The sequence below is a fragment of the Paralichthys olivaceus genome, chromosome 7 (genome assembly GCF_024713975.1).
Source record: "Paralichthys olivaceus isolate ysfri-2021 chromosome 7, ASM2471397v2, whole genome shotgun sequence".
NCBI lineage: Eukaryota > Metazoa > Chordata > Actinopteri > Pleuronectiformes > Paralichthyidae > Paralichthys > Paralichthys olivaceus.
This window is the reverse complement of record NC_091099.1, coordinates 9574816-9594005: the sequence shown is the minus strand read 5'-3', so window position 1 is coordinate 9594005 and position 19190 is coordinate 9574816. Positions and strand designations below refer to the sequence as shown.

General features: G+C 42.1%; 1 protein-coding gene across 1 annotated transcript; it reads right to left on the bottom strand.

Moving 5' to 3' along the window:
• Window positions 1-7675: 7675 nt before the first annotated feature.
• On the bottom strand, window positions 7676-16531 carry LOC109624042 (uncharacterized). Its single transcript, XM_069528368.1, has 5 exons — window positions 15909-16531; window positions 13063-13239; window positions 10663-10872; window positions 9351-9564; window positions 7676-8816 (listed from the first exon to the last, which is right to left on the bottom strand). The coding sequence occupies exons 1-5, from the start codon at window positions 16377-16379 to the stop codon at window positions 8638-8640; spliced, it is 1251 nt and encodes a 416-aa protein (XP_069384469.1). The 5' UTR covers window positions 16380-16531; the 3' UTR covers window positions 7676-8637.
• Between the last annotated feature and the right edge of the window lie 2659 nt (window positions 16532-19190).

The following is a 19190-nucleotide window of genomic DNA, read 5'->3' as shown; positions in this document are numbered from 1 at the left end:
TTATGGAGTTATTTGGACGACTTAGTTCCAACATAATAACAATATTTTTTTATCAATGAAGAGGCATCGACACATAAATCACACTGCACATATGGTGACATGTGCCTATAAAATATTTTGCGTGTGTGTACATGAGGCCCCTGAGGTTTGATGATGAACCAGTGACCACAGTGCCTGGCACAAAGGCACTGGTCCATTGATACAGTAACACAGCCTCTGGGACAGAGTAGAACACACACACAGACTGACACAAACACACACACATATATATACAGATAATGACATGGTCCCGCTGCAGCACACTGCTCAGACACTGAGGAGTTGTAAGAGCCTGACAACTGAGGACTTTACCACTCCAGGGTCTGTGAACTGTTTTTCAACTTAGACTGAAGAAAATATTTAGATTGTAATTGTGTGTGTGTGTGTGTGTGTGTGTGTGTGTATGAAAAGACCCCTTCCTCCCTGCAGTGGGTCATTGAGACGATTCACCACGATTGCACTCTCAATCACCTCCTACTGTCTCGAGCAAAACAACACACACACACGCACACAAACAAACACACACACACACACACACACACACACACACACACACACACACACACACACACACACACACACACACACAAAGCTTCTAGACAGTTTGCAAAACAGGGTGTGAGGTGAGCGGAGAGTCAGAGAGTCAGGGTGAAGGGTGAGGGAAGCAGAAAGATAAAGGAGAACAGTGACAGTGAACCAGTGAGACAGAGACTGTGCAGCTTTACCTCGCTCTATTAGCAACATGTTTCTTGGCCGTGTCATTTAATCTGGCTAATTGAATGCTCCAATAATTCTAAAGAGATTATAGTCCGACAAAGCGTCACACTCAGGTCAGAGGTAAAGTGGGCCAATGATCTATTTGTCAAATACATCAAGCTCTCCTCTAATTTCCTCTGATTGAAATTGATCATTTTGTAAATGCAGGCTCCAGATGGCTGATAAGATTTATTCCTTTTGTGTTGGGAGAGGCTGAGCTAATATTATGTAAAGGAAGTGCAGATAACTCTGGATTAACTAAAGATCCATGTGAAGAAAGCTGGTTTTAGAGCTTTGAATTAAGCCTGTTCTTCACAGATAAATTACTTTCAGGTTGAAGCCTCCATCTTAACTCTGCATTATCTAATTAGTTAATCGGGGATCTATTGTTTTAACTAATAGGTGTTTTGATAAACCTCACTATCAAGAGTTTTTAAGATTGCTTGAAGTTTTTAAATATTTGAAAATAGTTTCTTAAAAGATATTGGACATGTGTAAAAGCCTGTTTACACCAGTAAAACACCAGCAACATTCTGTGGCACGATAAAGAACAATTTCAGTTGAAACACTATGATCAGCGATTTTCAGCAGAAAGTGAGTTATATATACTTTGGTTGAACCAGAGAAAGAAGCTGATTTTTAACATAAAAGTAATGGATTCTACACCTGAATTCAAAAAAATCATCAATGACAGAGACAAACATATTTGGTCTTTCTGTTTTCCTCATGTCCACCCTCATGTATGTGAGGCTTTTTAAATCACCCGCACTTTAATAAACCTTTTTCATAATTTACCAGATTTCTTATCTTCGATATATAAGTGACCACTTGGTCTGACGATTAATCTTTGATAAACCATCTGATAGCACAGAGCGCAAACACACACAGACACATAGAAAACACTGGTGAGATGATCCAGTGAGACAGGGATGGAGCGTAAAGGTAAGAGAGGTGACATTTTGAACTGCAGAAATTTTGAGATTGACCTGTCATTTCAGACGCTGTGTTTACGGCTCTGTAGCAGCGATGAACTGCTGAAGTGCATTTCTCCTCTGACATTCCACAATATGAGGAGGAGGGTCCGGATTATTCCAAAGTCATTCCAAGTTTACCAAAGCAGGTTGTTTCTCCCCTAAAAAGTCACAGTCTATGTTACTCAACGTGATCCCAACTCAGCATTTCGGAGAGTTTTTCTGTCAGCCTTGCAAAATAAACAACTCTCTGTAATGCCCCCTTCTTTCACCCCCTCCTCCCCTCTTCCTTTTCTGTCTCCTTCTGTCTCTCTCTCTCCCTGTCACAGTTGCTCATTCGCAGGTTGATGGGAGGCATCAGAAGGGATGAGTAAGAGGCATTTGAGACAAGTGTGTGAGAGACACGGCGTGAGATCTGTGGAGAGGGACGTCTCTCTCGGAGACTGTCTCTGGTCATATCCGCCAACGGGGAGACAACAGATGATGCAGAAGAAAGGATAACCCGGGCAAACACCCAGGGGCAGGATGGCAACGTGGAGAGGTTACCATCTAGAGGAAGAGTACACAGGGGCGGAGGGGTCACCAGGCTGTGTGTGAGCTGGCTCTCCCACTCACATCCCATCATTTAAACTGTGCTTTTGTCTGCTTGATGCCCCCCCCTGCCCTCCCATCCCTTTACTCATTCTCTCCCTCCCCAACCCTGCTCTGCATGCAGGGCCTCGTCAACTAGATCCATGGCGACAGGCCCTAGCTGCATGCGCACACTGTGACCGACTGCTCTTTTTGACTTTGCGTCTGCATGTGTTTGTGCGTGCATGCGTGTCCATGCATTTGTGTGTAAAGAGAGGTGGGGGGGGGAGTAAGTCAGTTTCCCTGGCATCTGAGGGATCTGATTTTTGTGGCAGGGCTGTCAGATCTCCGTTCCCCCCACGCTAGATCAATGCCAGCACTGAGCAAGTGGCAGCGCCTGATGAGAGCCACCCGCCCCTCTGACGGGTGCCCTCTACGACAGGGAATATGTTCTTCCAAATAGCAAGCTGGTAGCAACTAATTGATGCACACACGGAGTGGCACCGCAGAGGGAAATCAGTTCCTTCACTGCACAGGAAGGCTTTTTACTGAAAGTAGTGGCAAACTAAACGCAGCAGGCTCAGAGGCCTTGAGGTTTGAATGTTGCTTTGTCAAAACAGAAACTACTTGTTGATTATTCATCAGAAGTTCAATTCCCTCCAACTTATCAAACATAAAAATGCCATTAAACTCAATCTTTAAAGAATGCTTTTCTTTCTCTTTTCGGCATAAAATTAATCTGCAAGCTATTAACTGTGTAATTTAATTTAATTGTTTGGATTTATTGCTCATCTTCAGTTTGTTAATATGTTGCAATATGCTGGTGGTGATTAACATGAGAATATCACCATGCCAACACGTTGCTGCACTGAATTCTCCCACTTTCTCTTCAAAGTGCTTCAGTGTGATGGAATGAACTCGATAAATTTCCCCCAACACATTCTTGTCAGATGCAGAAGACAGGGTGAGGGCACTGCAAACCAAGCGAGGCATTCAATGCACAGCACCAAAAGCCATAACACTAAGTAGAGGCTGCCCACTTAAATCTTTACATTCTTCATTCACTTTAGCTCACCAAACACCACAATCCCCATAGGCGAGTAATGAATAATCATTAGCAAAAGGTCCACAAATTATTGATGTAAAATAAGCAATGATTCTTTTTTTTGTTTCGCAATTTATTGCCATTAACAAGTAACTTGCAATCCAATAAATGTCAGCATGGCTTTCAGTTAATTAAAGGGAAAGATATTATACAGTAATGCAGGGTGGCGTTTATATCTCGATTTCCACAGACTGCAATTTACTGCTGAGCCTTTATTTGAAGGGACCCACAAATAATGGCTATTAAGCCGTCAGGGGATGGACAGGGGATCACATTAATGAAATTAGATAAGGTGGAATGGTGATCTACACAGCCTGGACTCTGGAGACACACAGAGACACACAGAGACACACAAAGACACACCGACATTTGTGCACACTGCACACGAGCATGACATATTAGGGACTGCATGCTGTTTAGTTTCCTACTTCCACCTCTTTCTATTTCACCCGACCTGCCTGGTTTCTGTTTTCATTTTCTCGTCTTTCTTGCCTTCACCTCTTCTGCATTTTGTCCAGGCACCGACCGGAGCCCGGTAACAGCAGGTGTTCAACATGAGGACCTGTCAGCTCATCAGGCAAAGTTTCCCTGTTTGTCCTGAGCACTGTAGGAAGCCAGTCAGTCCATCAACTCTGCCATCAACACTGCACACACACGCACACGCACACGCACACACACACACACACACACACGCACACACACACACACACACACACACACACACACACACACACACACACACACACACACACACACACACACACACGTGTCCACATCTCCCCCAGTAACAGGGAGGTGTCACTCGGGGAGGCAGCTGCAGTCGATGGTATGACGGCTCTCCTCAAATCAGAGACCCTCGTCCCTGTCAACAGCAACCAGGCCCTGAGGCTACCCCTGTCACACAGCGTACACCCCCTGAACACACACACACACGGGGGAGGAAGGAGAGGACAGGGAGGAGGAGGTGGCTGTGTTCTATCTGGGGAGCTGAATTCCCCTGGATTATGGGGGAGCAGGGTGATGGAGAATGGAGGAAGAGCGGGAGAGGAATAAAGAGGGAGGAAGGGATAAAGGGAGGAGTGAGGGATGTGTGTTTTAGTCAGAACAGTGGTCCTGATTTCCTTCCTGACAGAGAGGCCCAATTATTGGCTGTGACAGTTTAGCGAAATTGGGCGTGAATGTGATGGGACAGATAGGATCTCAGCAGATAGGGGAGCTGATAATTGTTCGACAGATGACCAAGTCAGATAGAAATCCAGCTGCAGGATTCAACTCACTCAACTTTCATAGCTAAAAAAAGGTAGAAAAGAATATTTCAAGAATCACCATTAAGACATTTTTCCCTCGATAACTAACTCCACCAAAATTCTAAAGATTTCCTTTGCTCATGCTTTGTCCTCCTCCTCTCTCTGTGTGTATATGAATGACTTGGTCGGTATTTACGCTGGCAGCAAACATAAGAGCCCCTCTGTGCAATCGGACAAGGTGCCGATATCTCAGTCATGTGACAGTGACTTCCTGTCTGTGTGTCAGACAGCAAGTGAAGGCTTGTCAATACAACCTCGTGCTCACATCCTTCCCCATCTCCTCAAACACAAACTCACACGGCCGGAGGAGAACTGTGAAAATCACTTTTTTATCATCCTCCCACACTACAGGTCAAACTTATACTGTGGTAAGGAATACAACTTGAGGCTATTATATATATACAATTATTATTCAGTTAGTATGAATATAAAGATTTGAGGTGCCATGGTTGGAAGTAGAACTTGTTTTTGCATCAGATTATTTGCATGTCACTGAGATTATCCTTCCCAAGAACAACACAGTATAATCTATTTGCTTTTATCCAAATAAAATTGTTTTTAATGGATGTTTTGTAAGACACAGCAGTCACACAGTCTCCATCCGTCCCGTCTCTACCCCTCTGCCATCTAATAAACTCACAGAAAGCCTGGAGGCTAATTAAAAGGACAACACTGCCCTCCTATGGCTGAATGGTGCTATTAAATAAACCATCCAGATGTGCCTGAGTAACTGGGATCATGGAGGTCATCCAAAAAGAAAAAGGAGTAAAAAAAAAAAAACCCTCCTCATTATCAGAATCAGCTGTAGATCAGGTGCACAAATTCAATCAATGCACAATTAAAAATGGACGTTACAGTTGCCAACTTGATGGCGTGCACAGAAACAGTCACATATGTTGATCAGCTGCATCTCAGTCTGTGCATCAGATCTGCTTGTTCAGACACATAGGTGCCTGTTGCTGTGACGACAATCCATTCAGTCTCTGTTTAACATTTGTCATCGATTGCATGCCAGCCCCCCCCCCCCCCCCCCCCCCCCCCCCCCCCCATTGGCAGGTCTAATTCATTTACGAACCCGTCATTCCACATCATTGATTAAGTTGTCCTTCATCCCACTTTTAATTATATACAAAGATAAAAGATTTTCTCATTAATGTGTTTAATCTAATGAAAGGCCTTGTGCTGCTGCGAGGGCCGGTTCAGAGGTCTGGACTATTGACCTTGGAGGGCACAGCGAGCGGATGAATGTTTTTAATTAGACGGAGCTAACAGCTTCGGGAGCGAGAGCCTCAACTTGTCTGTTCGAGGGTTGGGACAGGTTGGGACAGGTTGGCACGGAGCAGTTTAATGGATCTCCGCAGGTCACCGTCTCTCACCTCTATTGACTACTGCTCAAGACTTATCACCATTTGGAGCTTTGTAAATATATCTGTCTTCAAATGCTGTTTAATTTAACATGCAGCCTTTTCACCTCTTCATATTCATTCTGTTATCAGTTCATTCCGCTCTGACTCATTATATTTTGAGTGTTACAGTTTTGTTCTGTTAAATCTAGGAAGTTATTTGCTAAAAGAGGAACAGCACTCCAACCAGTGTGATGGCTGTTAAAACATCCATAAACATGCTCCAGTCCTTGGTAGGCAGGATTCAGCATAAACTCACATAGTTGTTGCCCCAAATTCTGCCACCACCGAGTTTGGGACTGCTCAGCTCCAAAAGTTAATCATCTGGAAACACACCCAAGTAAAATTTACACCAGGTTTGGTGAAACCCATGCGTTGTTGAGTTGTTTTTGACCCCACTAGTTAAATCTGATGACAAATAAAACTGTAGCCTTTTACAAACAAATTGAATTATTCTATGGTTTTTTAATTTAATTATTTTCCAGTACACAACTTTGAATATTAAATAAAATATCTTGTAAATATAAAACTTGGATCCATGTTTGATAGTTAAAACTGGTTTGGTTTTACTTCTCACAAGATAATAGATTCAGATTTTATGTTTGCATTCATTGCTCTTCAACTTGTTTATATTTCCATTGTGGACAGTTAATTGCGAGATGAAAAATAATGTGTTGTGTATGTTAAGAGGGAGAGAAACAGTGGAAAGATAAAAATGTTTCCACTGTACACTTCCCAGCACAATAAATATTTGTAATTAAACCTTACCGGAGATTTATAAAATATATTGTAGTTTCATGTAGAATCTAATGGGAGGCAAATAATGCATAAGGCTGTTTATGATTTTAATAAATTATTTATTTATAAAAGTTGCTGATTTTCAGTGATTAATATGAAATGACTGGGACAATTTCTTTCTTCTTGTAATATTGCAATAGCAGGAAACTAAGCCAATCACCTTTGACTTTAGAAAAACAAATCAGCTCTGTTTATTTGCATCATCCTTGTAAAGATTACATCATGAAAACATCCCAGGTAAACAAAATGGAATTTAGGTACAGTTTGTTGTACCATCTAAATCTTAATAACAACTGTACCTATCATAGCTGTTTTACTTAACACCGAAAATATTCTCACTGTAGTTTTATAGAATGTTAAAATATATATATATATATATATATATATATATATATATATATATATATATATATATTGTTGGGTTGTATATGCATCATTTCACAAGCATTTTAGTATCTAAAGATTGAGCTCTTGTGATCAATGTAAAGATCTTTGAAGGATTATTTGCTTTTATACATTAATACTGAAATATTTGTCTTATTAAAACACGACTAAGATATCCTGAATCTGAGCAGATGTAACTGACAGACTGCACCACTAGAGAGCAGTACTGCTTCATATCAGCCAGTGTGGAAATGGTGTGTCCTTGCCTCTGAAACTGTAATAATAGAAAATATTTTGACATTTACCGAAACTTATTAACATAAAACTCAGTCTGTTGTTTTTCATCATATTATTTTATCTTAATACAACAAAATCTGTTACATTGTTAAATAGGCAGCTTTGATACATATAATAAAAATGTAATTCACGTTGATGCTTCATTTTTTTCCTGACCTGACTATCTTCTCTGTTTTTACTTTAATATTAAATATCTATTACATTTTAACAATGACCACCAATGAAAGGGTTTCATGTAAGATCCATATCATTCTTACTAAATCAATGTGTTTTCATCTTTATTGGCACGTCAACAGGAGCAGGACATTGTAATCAGCACAGTCTCCTTCATCTGAAATAACGATCTTAATAATGGGTGATTCTATTGTTCAGATCACCTTGAGAAAAATATCCCAAGAAAAGTGAAAATGTGAGGCCAGCAAAATATAAATCTGTCACAATATAGTTTCTCCATATTATGGTTCCAGTCCCCTATTTTTGAAATGTGCCACAATTCTTAATTTATAAAAATAGCACAGAAAATAAGCCGCTAAAGCAAATGACTCACAACATAATCACCATGATTATCAGCACATTGTCAAACCAACACGAAGACAAAAGGCTCGATGAGAAAACTTTGGAGCAGCTGCATCACATCATCTGATTCTACACATGTGTTCTCCTGTCGTCCACTAAGCACAATCAGACCACTTCTGGAAATCAAGTCACTTATCTCGCTTTGTAAGCTGAAATCAGAAGAGCTTCCCATATGGAACATGTGGCCAGTGCTATTCTTCCTTAAGAGCAGATCTACTCACTGAACGTCACAAAGACTTATGGGCACATGTTTACATCCATTACCCAGCTGTTCACAGCTCACACGCATCCAGCTCCATTCAGGATGAAACCATTAGTGGTCTATTTCAGCTTCAGACGTAATTCATTGTAAACATTTGTTGTAAACATAAATGATCCACCAGCACTTTCCACTTTTTGGTGTTGTGCATTCACCAGGATGTCCCTCTGCTTCATTCATACATTGATTCAGCCAGGCCGGTCTGCCTGAAGGTCTCAGCCACTTGTCTGGAGTGCTGCATCTTCACTGACAGCGCTTCGAGAATATCATTCTGGTCCACGGCGGTGGCTGTTTGGTAAATGAACAATGCCATCGACTCCAGACCACGCATACCAAGATTTACCCCACAACCTGGAAGATGAAGAGAGAGAGGAGAGGAGAGGAGAGGAGAGGAGAGGAGAGGAGAGGAGAGGAGAGGAGAGGAGAGGAGTATAGGAGGAGGCGTACACATTATACACACATCAAATGAAATCTATCTTGCTATTGCAAACCACATATTTATAAGTTCTGTTCCCCATTTTACAGACAAATACTGAACTGTAACCTTGAAGTCACAGCTGCAGACTGAATGAGAAACACAGCACATATACATAAACACAGAGCATCAGCTGAGAGGTAATTAAGTGCAGCAATGAGTCACACTCCCATCAACACAAATACACACACACATCACATGAATAAAAACAATATACACTCTGTTTTCATTTGCATCTCTTTCTGTTCCATTGATTCAAAGTGCTGTTTCCAGCTATTAGGACCTTCGATGTTAAATCTCAACTTCATCTACTTTCTACTTATTGCACATATAATGTAATATAATACTGTGTTTTAAATGTGCCCTTCTACTCTTGGCCATGTAATAACTGGTATTTCACAGACCCGTACCTGTGTCAAAGTTGAGGACTCGTGCTGCCTCCCCCTCCACAGTGACCGCCACGTTGTCCCCTTCAATGTAAGCAGCGCTGATGCGTCTGTGTGACAGCTGAATCTCAAAGAGACGGCGGCTGCACTGCATGTGGTGGTGCGTCACATCGCTGAGCCGAGGCTCGATGTCCGTCTTGTAGGCATTGAAGGACTGATGGAAAATGTTCTTCATGATCTGGACGACAAAACAGGGACAGTTAAAAGACATGTCTCCTGGTTTAAAGCATCATTAAGGACGACTTCTTCTCCTGATAAACTGACAAGATGATCACATTTACACACACATATGAAGGCTCTGATAACCAACCAACTTAATGCAATGTATTTACAACTGGGATCACTAAACAGCGTGTAAAACATATACTTGTTGTGAAGCTGATCACTTTAAACATAGTATGAGAAACATGCACGGAAAGTTGCATCATAACTGATCCCACATCTAAGGTAAACTAGACATAAAGATGACTCATCAGTTGTCAATCAAGAGTAAATTATGCTGTTCACATGTGGGTTGGATGAATCAGGCAATGTGCAGGCAGCGTTCTGGGCTTTTCCATATATTAAACATTTAAGTGAATACTGAAGGAAATAATAATATATTTTATCAATAAGACAAATAATTATCATGTGCTATACGTCTACAGTTATATGCTGTTTATTTAACATCTGTGATGACTGCTTTCCTGTTAAAGTATAAAAGCTGGAGATGAAAATGTGTCCTCACATTGCTACGTGCCTCCTCATTGATTCCACAGTAATTGTGGGTATTGAGTGACAACAGTTTCTCTGGCTCCGTCTCTCTGCTCTTCTTTGACCCATACTTGCACAGTCATCTGTTACCAAGTAACAGTGCATCTGAATGGCCACCCACATAGCAACAAGCGTTCCAAGGATGGTTTTGCTACAAACCTGTGAGTGAGTACTACGCTGCACACTGTGGCTACAGGCTACACATCATCAGAGCTGTGCACTTCACATGAAAACACAGAGAGTTTAAATACAACACCAACCGCCTGGTGTTCAGCACAGGAAGGAAAAATGCCACCCTCTGTTTTTTCACTGATGTGTAACAGCAGGGTACAGATGGCTTCCACACACACACACACACACACACACACACACACACACACACACACACACACACACACACACACACACACACACACACACACACACACACACACACACACACACACACACACAGCTTGACATCCTTCAGACCTAGATTCTCATCAATGATAGTGAGCAGCATAAAAAAAGAGCAGAGCCTCACAGAAGAGTTGGCCGTGTGCCTGAGGAATCGAACCATCTTGGTGTCAGATGTGGGGCAGACAAGGGCCATGTAGCGGTTTCTGAAGGTGCCGTAGATCTTCAGGTGAAAGCCGGGTTTGGTGGTTGGGTTTCGGTGCTCTCGGAGGGCCTCCACGCCGTAGGCTGACAGGTCGAAGTAGAGACTGTGGGCACGGATCTCTGGAGTGGGTACCTGAGGTAATGAGATAGGGCAGAAGGACAGCGGAGACACTAGAGTAAACTAGAATGGCACTCAGAGCAGATACATACATATATAGCAGATACTTAAAAATGCCGGATTTTCTTTTCACCAGGACCCATGAATTAACCCATGAATTAACCCATGAATTAACCCATGAATTATTCTTTGGGAAAACTGTTAAAATGTTGAAAAACATCATGAGACTCTCACAATGTTAAGGAAAAAGGAAAAAATTCAATGGCTTCTTCCCTGACACAAACTGCATCCTGTCCACAGGTTTCGTGGGAATCCATCGTTTTGTATTTGTGTAATCTTGCTTCCAAACCAACAAACAAACAGACGGGGGGAGTAACATTGTGGTAAAAATATTCAGGGACTATCAGTGATGATATCAACATTTAGACATGAGCAATATATCTTCTCAGTAGGTCTACTTCATAACATACATGCACCTTATGATGTGTATGTGGTAAAAACACATTGAACATTACCTACAGACCATTCCTGCCTGTGGGGCTGTTGTCACTTGAGTGGAGATTAAGAATGGCTTGTTTTTCATTCAGTGGCTCAATCTGGCATCGACTCCCCCGTTTCCCCTCAAGCCAGATTTGATCAATTTTCTTTTTGATGACACAAACCAGCCACGTGAGATGAAACAGTGTTTAGTGCAGCCGAGGGAGACGAGCGAGGGAAGAGAGCGCAGACTGGGATGGAAGGGACGGCAGGGCTGACCAGATCATATCCTGAGGGGTAAATTCAATCACTACAGGAAACAGTCGCAGAGACAGGGGGCCAATAAAAGGCAGCAACAGAGGCACAGAGGAGAATGTGATATCAATGGTTATGGGGCATAAAATAGCAAGGGAGACGATATCTGTGTTTGGTATTAGTTAGATATTAGCCTGGGGATTTTTCACCTCAACACGATTATTTCTCCAAATGAATCTTCCCTGTCGGACAGATTATCACTGTATATAATCCTAAAACCAACCTGTCATCAACACAAGTCATTTTATACAGACGGTTAATGATGAGGAGCAGACCACTGCTGTAAATATCATTTGTCTCCACTTCAGCAGGAGTGTGATATTTTGTACGTCTGTCTTCGGAGTCTTCTGAACGCCTCTGCCAGTAAATGGTGACCAGAGGCTGTCTGTCTGTTAATAACCTCTATAAACAGATCGTGCATGTGAATGTGCAGAATCTGTGGGTGAGGACAAGATTCTGGTTTTCATCTCTAGTTTGACCAGTCACGTTTGAGCAGGCTTCGATTGCCCGCAGGGAAACAGTCCACGTGGAGAGCAGAATAGGTGTCTGCATTCATATGCAGACAGCTGTTGATAGAGATTAGTCAAAATGTGTCCTGGACCCAGAACACCAACAAAAAAAGTAATGCTGTTTGTGTTTTGTGTGGAGAAACATTCGACTCATGTGGTAAAAGAAACTAGCCGGACCGTAAATATGTACAGAGTCTCAGATATCTGCTGTCTACACAGGAAGCCCCAAAATATTGGCCATTGCCCCCCATGGGCTGATATAATATTACACAGTCAAAGAAAGAATTCATTAAATTATTTCAGGGGCAGTTTTAGAGGCGATTACTCTTTGGAGATGTCTCTTATTTATCTACTCAGTCTTTTATGGATCTTCCAGTGACACTGAGTCATCATTCACGGAACCATCTGCCTATATAATAACAAATGACCTTTGATGCACCATGTGAAAAACACTGCAGCTGATGTGTTGATATCTTCATTCGTATTCACACCAGGGAACAGATTATGAGTCTGAGCAGGGGAGGCGTAATGAATCCAGAGCTTTATCATGGTCATCGTCTGCCTCCATCCACTGCTCTTACCAGATTCAATGAGTAAATCAAAATATTGCCAGGGTTGACAGTGACAAGTCCAAACAGCCTGCCAGCTGAAATCTGGCTGTTTATATGAGAAACCAGATATTGTGCTCAGTTGCTGTTGGCAGGTCCACATCTCTGTTTGCTCTGATCAGCTTCATGAGGCCGAATAAAGTCACCTTCAAAGCAATATCCTGTTTCTACTCTCTTCATTCCTTCCAACAGCAAACATTGGATTATTGCCTCAGTGTATGCACAAGAGTGAATGCATCTGTTAGTGTATGTCCATGTGTGAGTGTGTATGCATGTGTGTGTGCACATGCAATGACCTGTCTTTGGTCTAGTCTCTCTATTGCTGCATTAGCTCCATAGGCATGGCAGGAATCCACAGTGTAGTCAGAGCTGATGCCCAGCACCGAACACGAGTCACCGCACGACCCATCAGCCACCACGATCACACTCGGCCAGTCAGTCTGAGTGATGCGGCGCAGGTATTCCTCAGTGAACTGAAACAACAAGAAGAAAACAAACAAAAAAAATCTATAATATAATAATAATGTATAATTTCCAATTAATTATCTGTCAATCAAATTTCAGATTAATTGTTTGACTCTACAGGTACAGTGTGTAGAATTTAGTGATATCTAGTGTTGAAATTGCATGTTGCAGCTGAACACCCCTCATTTCACCCTCTCCTTCCAAACATGAAAAAGAACCTGTGGTGAACTTTAGTTGTCATAAAAACTCAAAAGGTGTTTCGTTTGTTCAGTCTGGACTAATGTAAAAAACATGGTGGCCTCCGTAGAGAGGACCCCCTTGATGTAAATATAAAGTATTTAAATAAAAAGTATTTGAATATTAAGAGCCTTTTCTGGGGTAAAGAAAACTACAATTCATACAATTTAGATAAAACTAACTAATGAAAATATTGTGAGGATTATTCTACGTTAAATTTCTGCCAATAGTTCCCTTTCACCTAAATCTTACACACTGGACCTTTAAGAGCATCAATATAAAAAAAAAAAAGGAAAATAATACATTTTTTGATTACTTTATTTTACATAAATAATACTTCTGATAACTTTTACATCAAATGATTTGATTTATTTTTCTACCACTGTGTATTAATTTGAGAGACAAATAGTCTGTACCGTAATATCACCCCGCAAGCTTTTACAATGTACTCCAGAGGCTGTACTTGTCTAAGCAGCAGTGCGTCTCTCACAGAGATTTATTATTATGCCTATGTATGCACCGCTGCCCCTCAGTAAAACACAAGGCACTTGTCTGTGCAGAGGACAAGAGAGAGCAGGACAAAGTGAGATGGGGAAAGACTGACAGGGTGAAAGGAAGAATAAAAAGGGGCCTGAGCAGGGTCTGTGTTGGCTCAGAGCCAGAGATATCTAAGTTTAATCCATTCAGACGGCAGCGAACAAGTGATTTAAAAGATCCCTCTTACATACTCAGATCTTTGGAGGTTGTGAGGGAAAAAACAAAAAAGTAATCAAACACAGTGTCCTGTCTACTCAAGAGGAAATGGAAGACTTGGCATAGACTCTGAACGAAACTGAAGTTTGTTGTGATCAAGGATCCTCTTGACTTTGTCTTCCAGCTCATGAAGTTTGGTGGATAGTAGGGAAGTTTGCTACAGATAACAGGAATGACAGCAGAGAGAAGGGTAGCAACATACAAGTATACAGCTACTAGATATGTTTACTACTGTATGATTCATGGAAGGAAAAAACACCAATGGTCAATAAAAACCCTGTCTCAATATCCTCAGTGACGCTCTGACCCAACTTTAATGGAGGAGGGATGAAAATAGTCTCGACTCTGGTATCCGGCAATGACACAAATATTCACTAAGCATCGGGTCATTGTTTTCCTGTGAGAGGTTTCTTTGTCCTATAGTGGAGGTCAGGCTGGAGGAGAGAGGCTTAATGTGATGTTATTGTCCTCATGGTGTGGGCCTCCACAGTGAGGAGTATCTAAGAAACTTAACTTTTCAATAAGACAGGAACAACATCTGTTATTTTATCATGAAGCTTACATCAACATTAGTCTGATATCTGTTGTTGTTTTTAAAAATCAGCTGCATGAACACACTATGATACAGGTGATGCTCTTAATAAATGCCTTGCTGGAAGTCTCAAATCATTTTGAATTCAAACAGGATTACAATTTAAAAATCTGTGTTACTTAGATGCTGTAAAACACTAGGATTGGAAACTGTTTCCTAAAATGTTGTCTTTTACTGCCCACATGGCCTGAATGTCCTCAGGTTTGAGGTCAGCTTACATAACAGGTTATTTCCACTGATGAGGCAGCCTTCAGTCTGATATTATACAATGTCATATGAGGAGAAGCTTTGGAGGAGTTATACAATATCATACCTACATACTGTATATGTCTGTTAATAAAAAAAATAGATCTGCAGAAACCTGTAAACTGTGAACAAGCAAAGAAAAGTGAGTACAAATCTCTACCGGATGTTTTAAAGGGCAAAGTGGCTCATGTTGAAATGGCTTTTCAAATGTCAGAAAAGGAAAGAGTGAGCTATAGAGAAAGCCTGGACCAGGTTCTCATAAGAGGAGAGCGGGGAACAGACATCTCTGTCGCCATCACTGCTTATCCATCAGACAACCCTCTTTTCTTTGACTGCTGTAACTCAGGGAGGATCAGGCTATGAAAGCCATTATAAGAGAGTGTCTCCTCTCTACAACGTGATCACACATCATTTCCAGATCGGTGGCTTTGCATAAGAGACATTGTAGTTTGAAAGGAAATGTAACCTGTCTCAAAGGGCTTAAAAAGGTGTGACATCCTCTTCCCAGCAACCTCAACAAGAGTAATGATCAACTGCCAAAAAAAACCTTTTAACAGGGGGAAACATGGAAACCCCAGAGAGCCACATGTGAGGGATCTCTCTCCCAGGGTGCACAGAAGTGCAATAGATGCCGAGTGTAACTGAGAACATCAGTAAAATAGCATTAATCAGAAGAACCAGTTTGTAACATAATGGAAAAGTCTGTACATGTTTAAAGTATTTGTACATAAGAAAAATGTCTGATAGAGATGAAGGGAGCAGCGATGACAGATGAGTTGAGGGGTTGTTGTCAGTAGTGAATCTCAAGTGAATCATAAGAGAGTGAGATGTTATCAGAGACAGCAGTACCTTGGTTCCCAGCTGCACCTTGACCTCCACTTTCTGTTTCTTCTGCTCCAGGATGCTCAGCAGGTGCTCCTGAAACACGCCGATCCTGGTGAAGAAGTGCTCGTCGTGCCAGCAGCCCTCCATGTTGTCAAAGTCCACCCCGAGTCCCAGCAGGAACTTCACGCTCCGGGGATCCAGCGCGATCTGCTGGGGTCGGCACAGCAGCGCGCTCCGGTACCGCTCATCCAGCACGGTCAGTTTCAGCACCTTCCCGGAGCGGACAGCGACCAGCGCGGCCGTCAGCCCCACGGGTCCCGAACCCACGACGAGCACCGAGATCCGGGTCCGCCACTGTCTGATTCCGTCCAGGCTCACTTTCACCACCACGTACACGGCCACCGCCACCAGGGTGCTCAGAGCCGTGTCATAGGCCAGAGCGCGGTACTTGTCCTCCGGGTTTTCTCCAGCCTGCTCCGCCTGCAGCGCGTCCATAGCTCCGGCAGAGATGACACTGTGGTGTGTGGAGCTGTGTGTGTCCTCCTCTATCCACCAGCCCAGCGTCCTCTCACCATCTGTGCGTTCACTTGGAGGCAGCAGGAGGGTTTACTTCCGTGCACACTCACAGTCTCACCAGCTGAGATCTGCCACATCCCTCCTCTGCAAGTTGAATTGTTGCTGCACGCTGGACTATCTCTCTCTCTCTTCATGTTTCTCTCTCCCTCTCTCATTTCTCTCTCTCTCTCTCTACCCCTCTCTCATTTTCTGGTCCAGCCTGGAGTGAGCTGAGTCCAGAGGGTGAGCAGTGTAAAGACCTCTCAGCTGTCATGTTTGTGCAAGTGCCAGGACTTCAGAAAGTCAATGGAAAACTATATAAGTATATACTATATAAAAACTATGATTAAGATATAAAATACATGGACTTATTTTAATCACAGGCCCACACCTATATAGGTATGTCTCCTTTTCTAAAAATCCAATAGATGCTAACTGCAGGGAATGGACATGTGCTTTGTTTTTACTCTGGGAAACTATTGATTTTCTGAAAACAAGAGAGGTCGATTTAACTCTGTCTCTCTCATAAACACACACACAGACACCAACACACAGACACACACAAACACACACTGTACTTGTATCCTCTGAGAACACTAACTTAAACTTAATTCTAACTCTTAAAGCAAATGTTAATGCTCAAGAAGCCCTTTAGTGAGGACCGTCCAAATGTCCTCAATCTGTAAGGTGAACAGATGTCTTTCGTAAAAATAGCAAAACAGATGATGATGATGCAGTGCTCACATTCTATCTTCCATATATCATTTTGATAAATATTGATTTGACTTGTTACTGTGCTGTGATGGATGAATGACCTCACTAGACCTCTGGATGGTTTGGGCCAATTTACATTAAGTTAACAATGAAATAATAACTAAAGGAGCGGACAAATTAATTGATACAGTTTTTAACCTATGGACATTATTCGTTGTCATATTCTCTCATAGAAATTAGAGACATTCCCCATCACTCCTCTCTTAAAAACCTCAATGCATCACATTCATTAAATGATTTTGCATTATAGTGGTGACCTTTGAGCCCCATTAGAGCGCAACAAAAAAGTCAATTTCACAGGTGGTGATGTCATCAGTTTATATAAATGACTCTTCATATGAGTTACACCTTCACAGGAGACACAGAGGTTCATACAGCGTATTCATCACTGCATCCGACCATTGAAAAGAAAACTGTGTGAATCCATAAATCAATTTAAATTGCCAGGGATTTGGAGACAGTGAAAAAAGGATGCACACACATATAGACAGAGAGAAAGAGACGGAGGTGGACATATTGGTGTGATGCATTATGCTTTCCACCTCTGCTCAGGTGCCTAGCAACGATGAGATTGCTCAGACAGTCCAGGTGAAAGGAGAAATGAAGCTCTAATTACAGCAAAGACCTGCAAGCTGGCAGGCAACCAGAGACGAGGCCTTTTCATAGAAATGAATGGAAACTAAACCAGGAGCTGAAATATTCCAATGATTACTTTGTGGAACTAAACTGTTGTCTTCCTCTCAATGCAGAATGAGCTGAAAGCACATTTGGTAAAAATAGAGTCCACTTCCATATTTTCTGCATGCATGATACATCTATATGCATCTTAAATAACGTTTTAATGTGTAGATACCTTCAATACTTCCTGACTCAATGCCCTGTGAGATAATACAGTAGAAAACAATTGCCCATCTAAGCAACACTTTTGCTTTGATTTCCACATTAGCGTGCTAATTTATGCAGTTACAGAGGGACTATGGAGATAATCCATCCACGAAGCCTCAGGATTTGAATGTGTTAATGACACTGAGTGGATCCTCACACGTCCCACTCTGACACAATCCTACTCCCGAACAAAAGGAGCAGAGAGAGCAGGTCTTTATCAGCTTGCTCACATCTTACGGCCCAGTAATGGGGCTGTGCTCAGGTCTGAGGTCATTAGAGAGGAAAAAAACATTAGGCCTCCACACAATGAACACAAACCCTCATTGTTGTCAGGGAGTTCAGGCGGCATTGAACTAGCATATCCAAATACGGGGGGGGCACTGCCGGGAGAGATAGCAGATTTAGTTTGCAGTCTTTACACCCTCTCTGTGTGTTCGAACAAGCTGAGGTGAAATGAAGAGGACACTTAAGAGACGGAGATGGCGACTTAGCATGTGTGAGTGCATCTTGTTTACAGATTGAAGAGAGGGCAGAGAGGGCAGACTGCCACAGAAGCACATCAGCTAGTCTGATATCAGTGTTAGGAGCAAAACGTTTTGGAGGGATCACTCTGATATCTGCTTAACCACTGCGGTTAGATTGTCATTCCCTGTGTTAAGGGTTTCAATCATTCATACAGTTCCTCTTCCACTGTTCTACTGTGCTATGAGAACTATGCACCAGAGTAACTGTAATGATCTCCAAATTAATCTTGTAGTTTCATAATGATTTTTCCCACATGTCCACCTGAAAATAAACATCCTCTCTGTTGGACATACCACCGCTCTAGGAGATAACCGACCTCACACGACCCCCCCCAGGTGTGATAACACACAAGGAAATCTCCTGTTAATTTTGGATGAGCAACAAATACTTTGGATGATCATTTCAAGGCCTCGGCAGAGCAGACGTCACGGCTAACACTAACACAACAGATAAGACTGGACAACAGCCAAAATATTTCGTGCACTTCATCTCAAGGGCAGACAGAGAAATGCCTCTGTGGCTGGACAAACGAAATTACTTCTCATCAGGTTATTCTATTGCTCTTGA

What these genes read in the sequence shown, in the direction of transcription:
- LOC109624042 (XM_069528368.1), bottom strand. Translation starts at nt 16,379, where the DNA reads ATGGACGCGCTGCAGGCGGAGCAGGCTGGAGAAAACCCGGAGGACAAG. An exon ending in AGGTGCAGCTGGGAACCAAG is followed by an intron (nt 13,240 to 15,908) that starts GTACTGCTGTCT and finishes TTGTTGTTTCAG; the next exon opens with TTCACTGAGGAATACCTGCG. An exon ending in AGTCCTCAACTTTGACACAG is followed by an intron (nt 8,817 to 9,350) that starts GTACGGGTCTGT and finishes TTCATCTTCCAG; the next exon opens with GTTGTGGGGTAAATCTTGGT.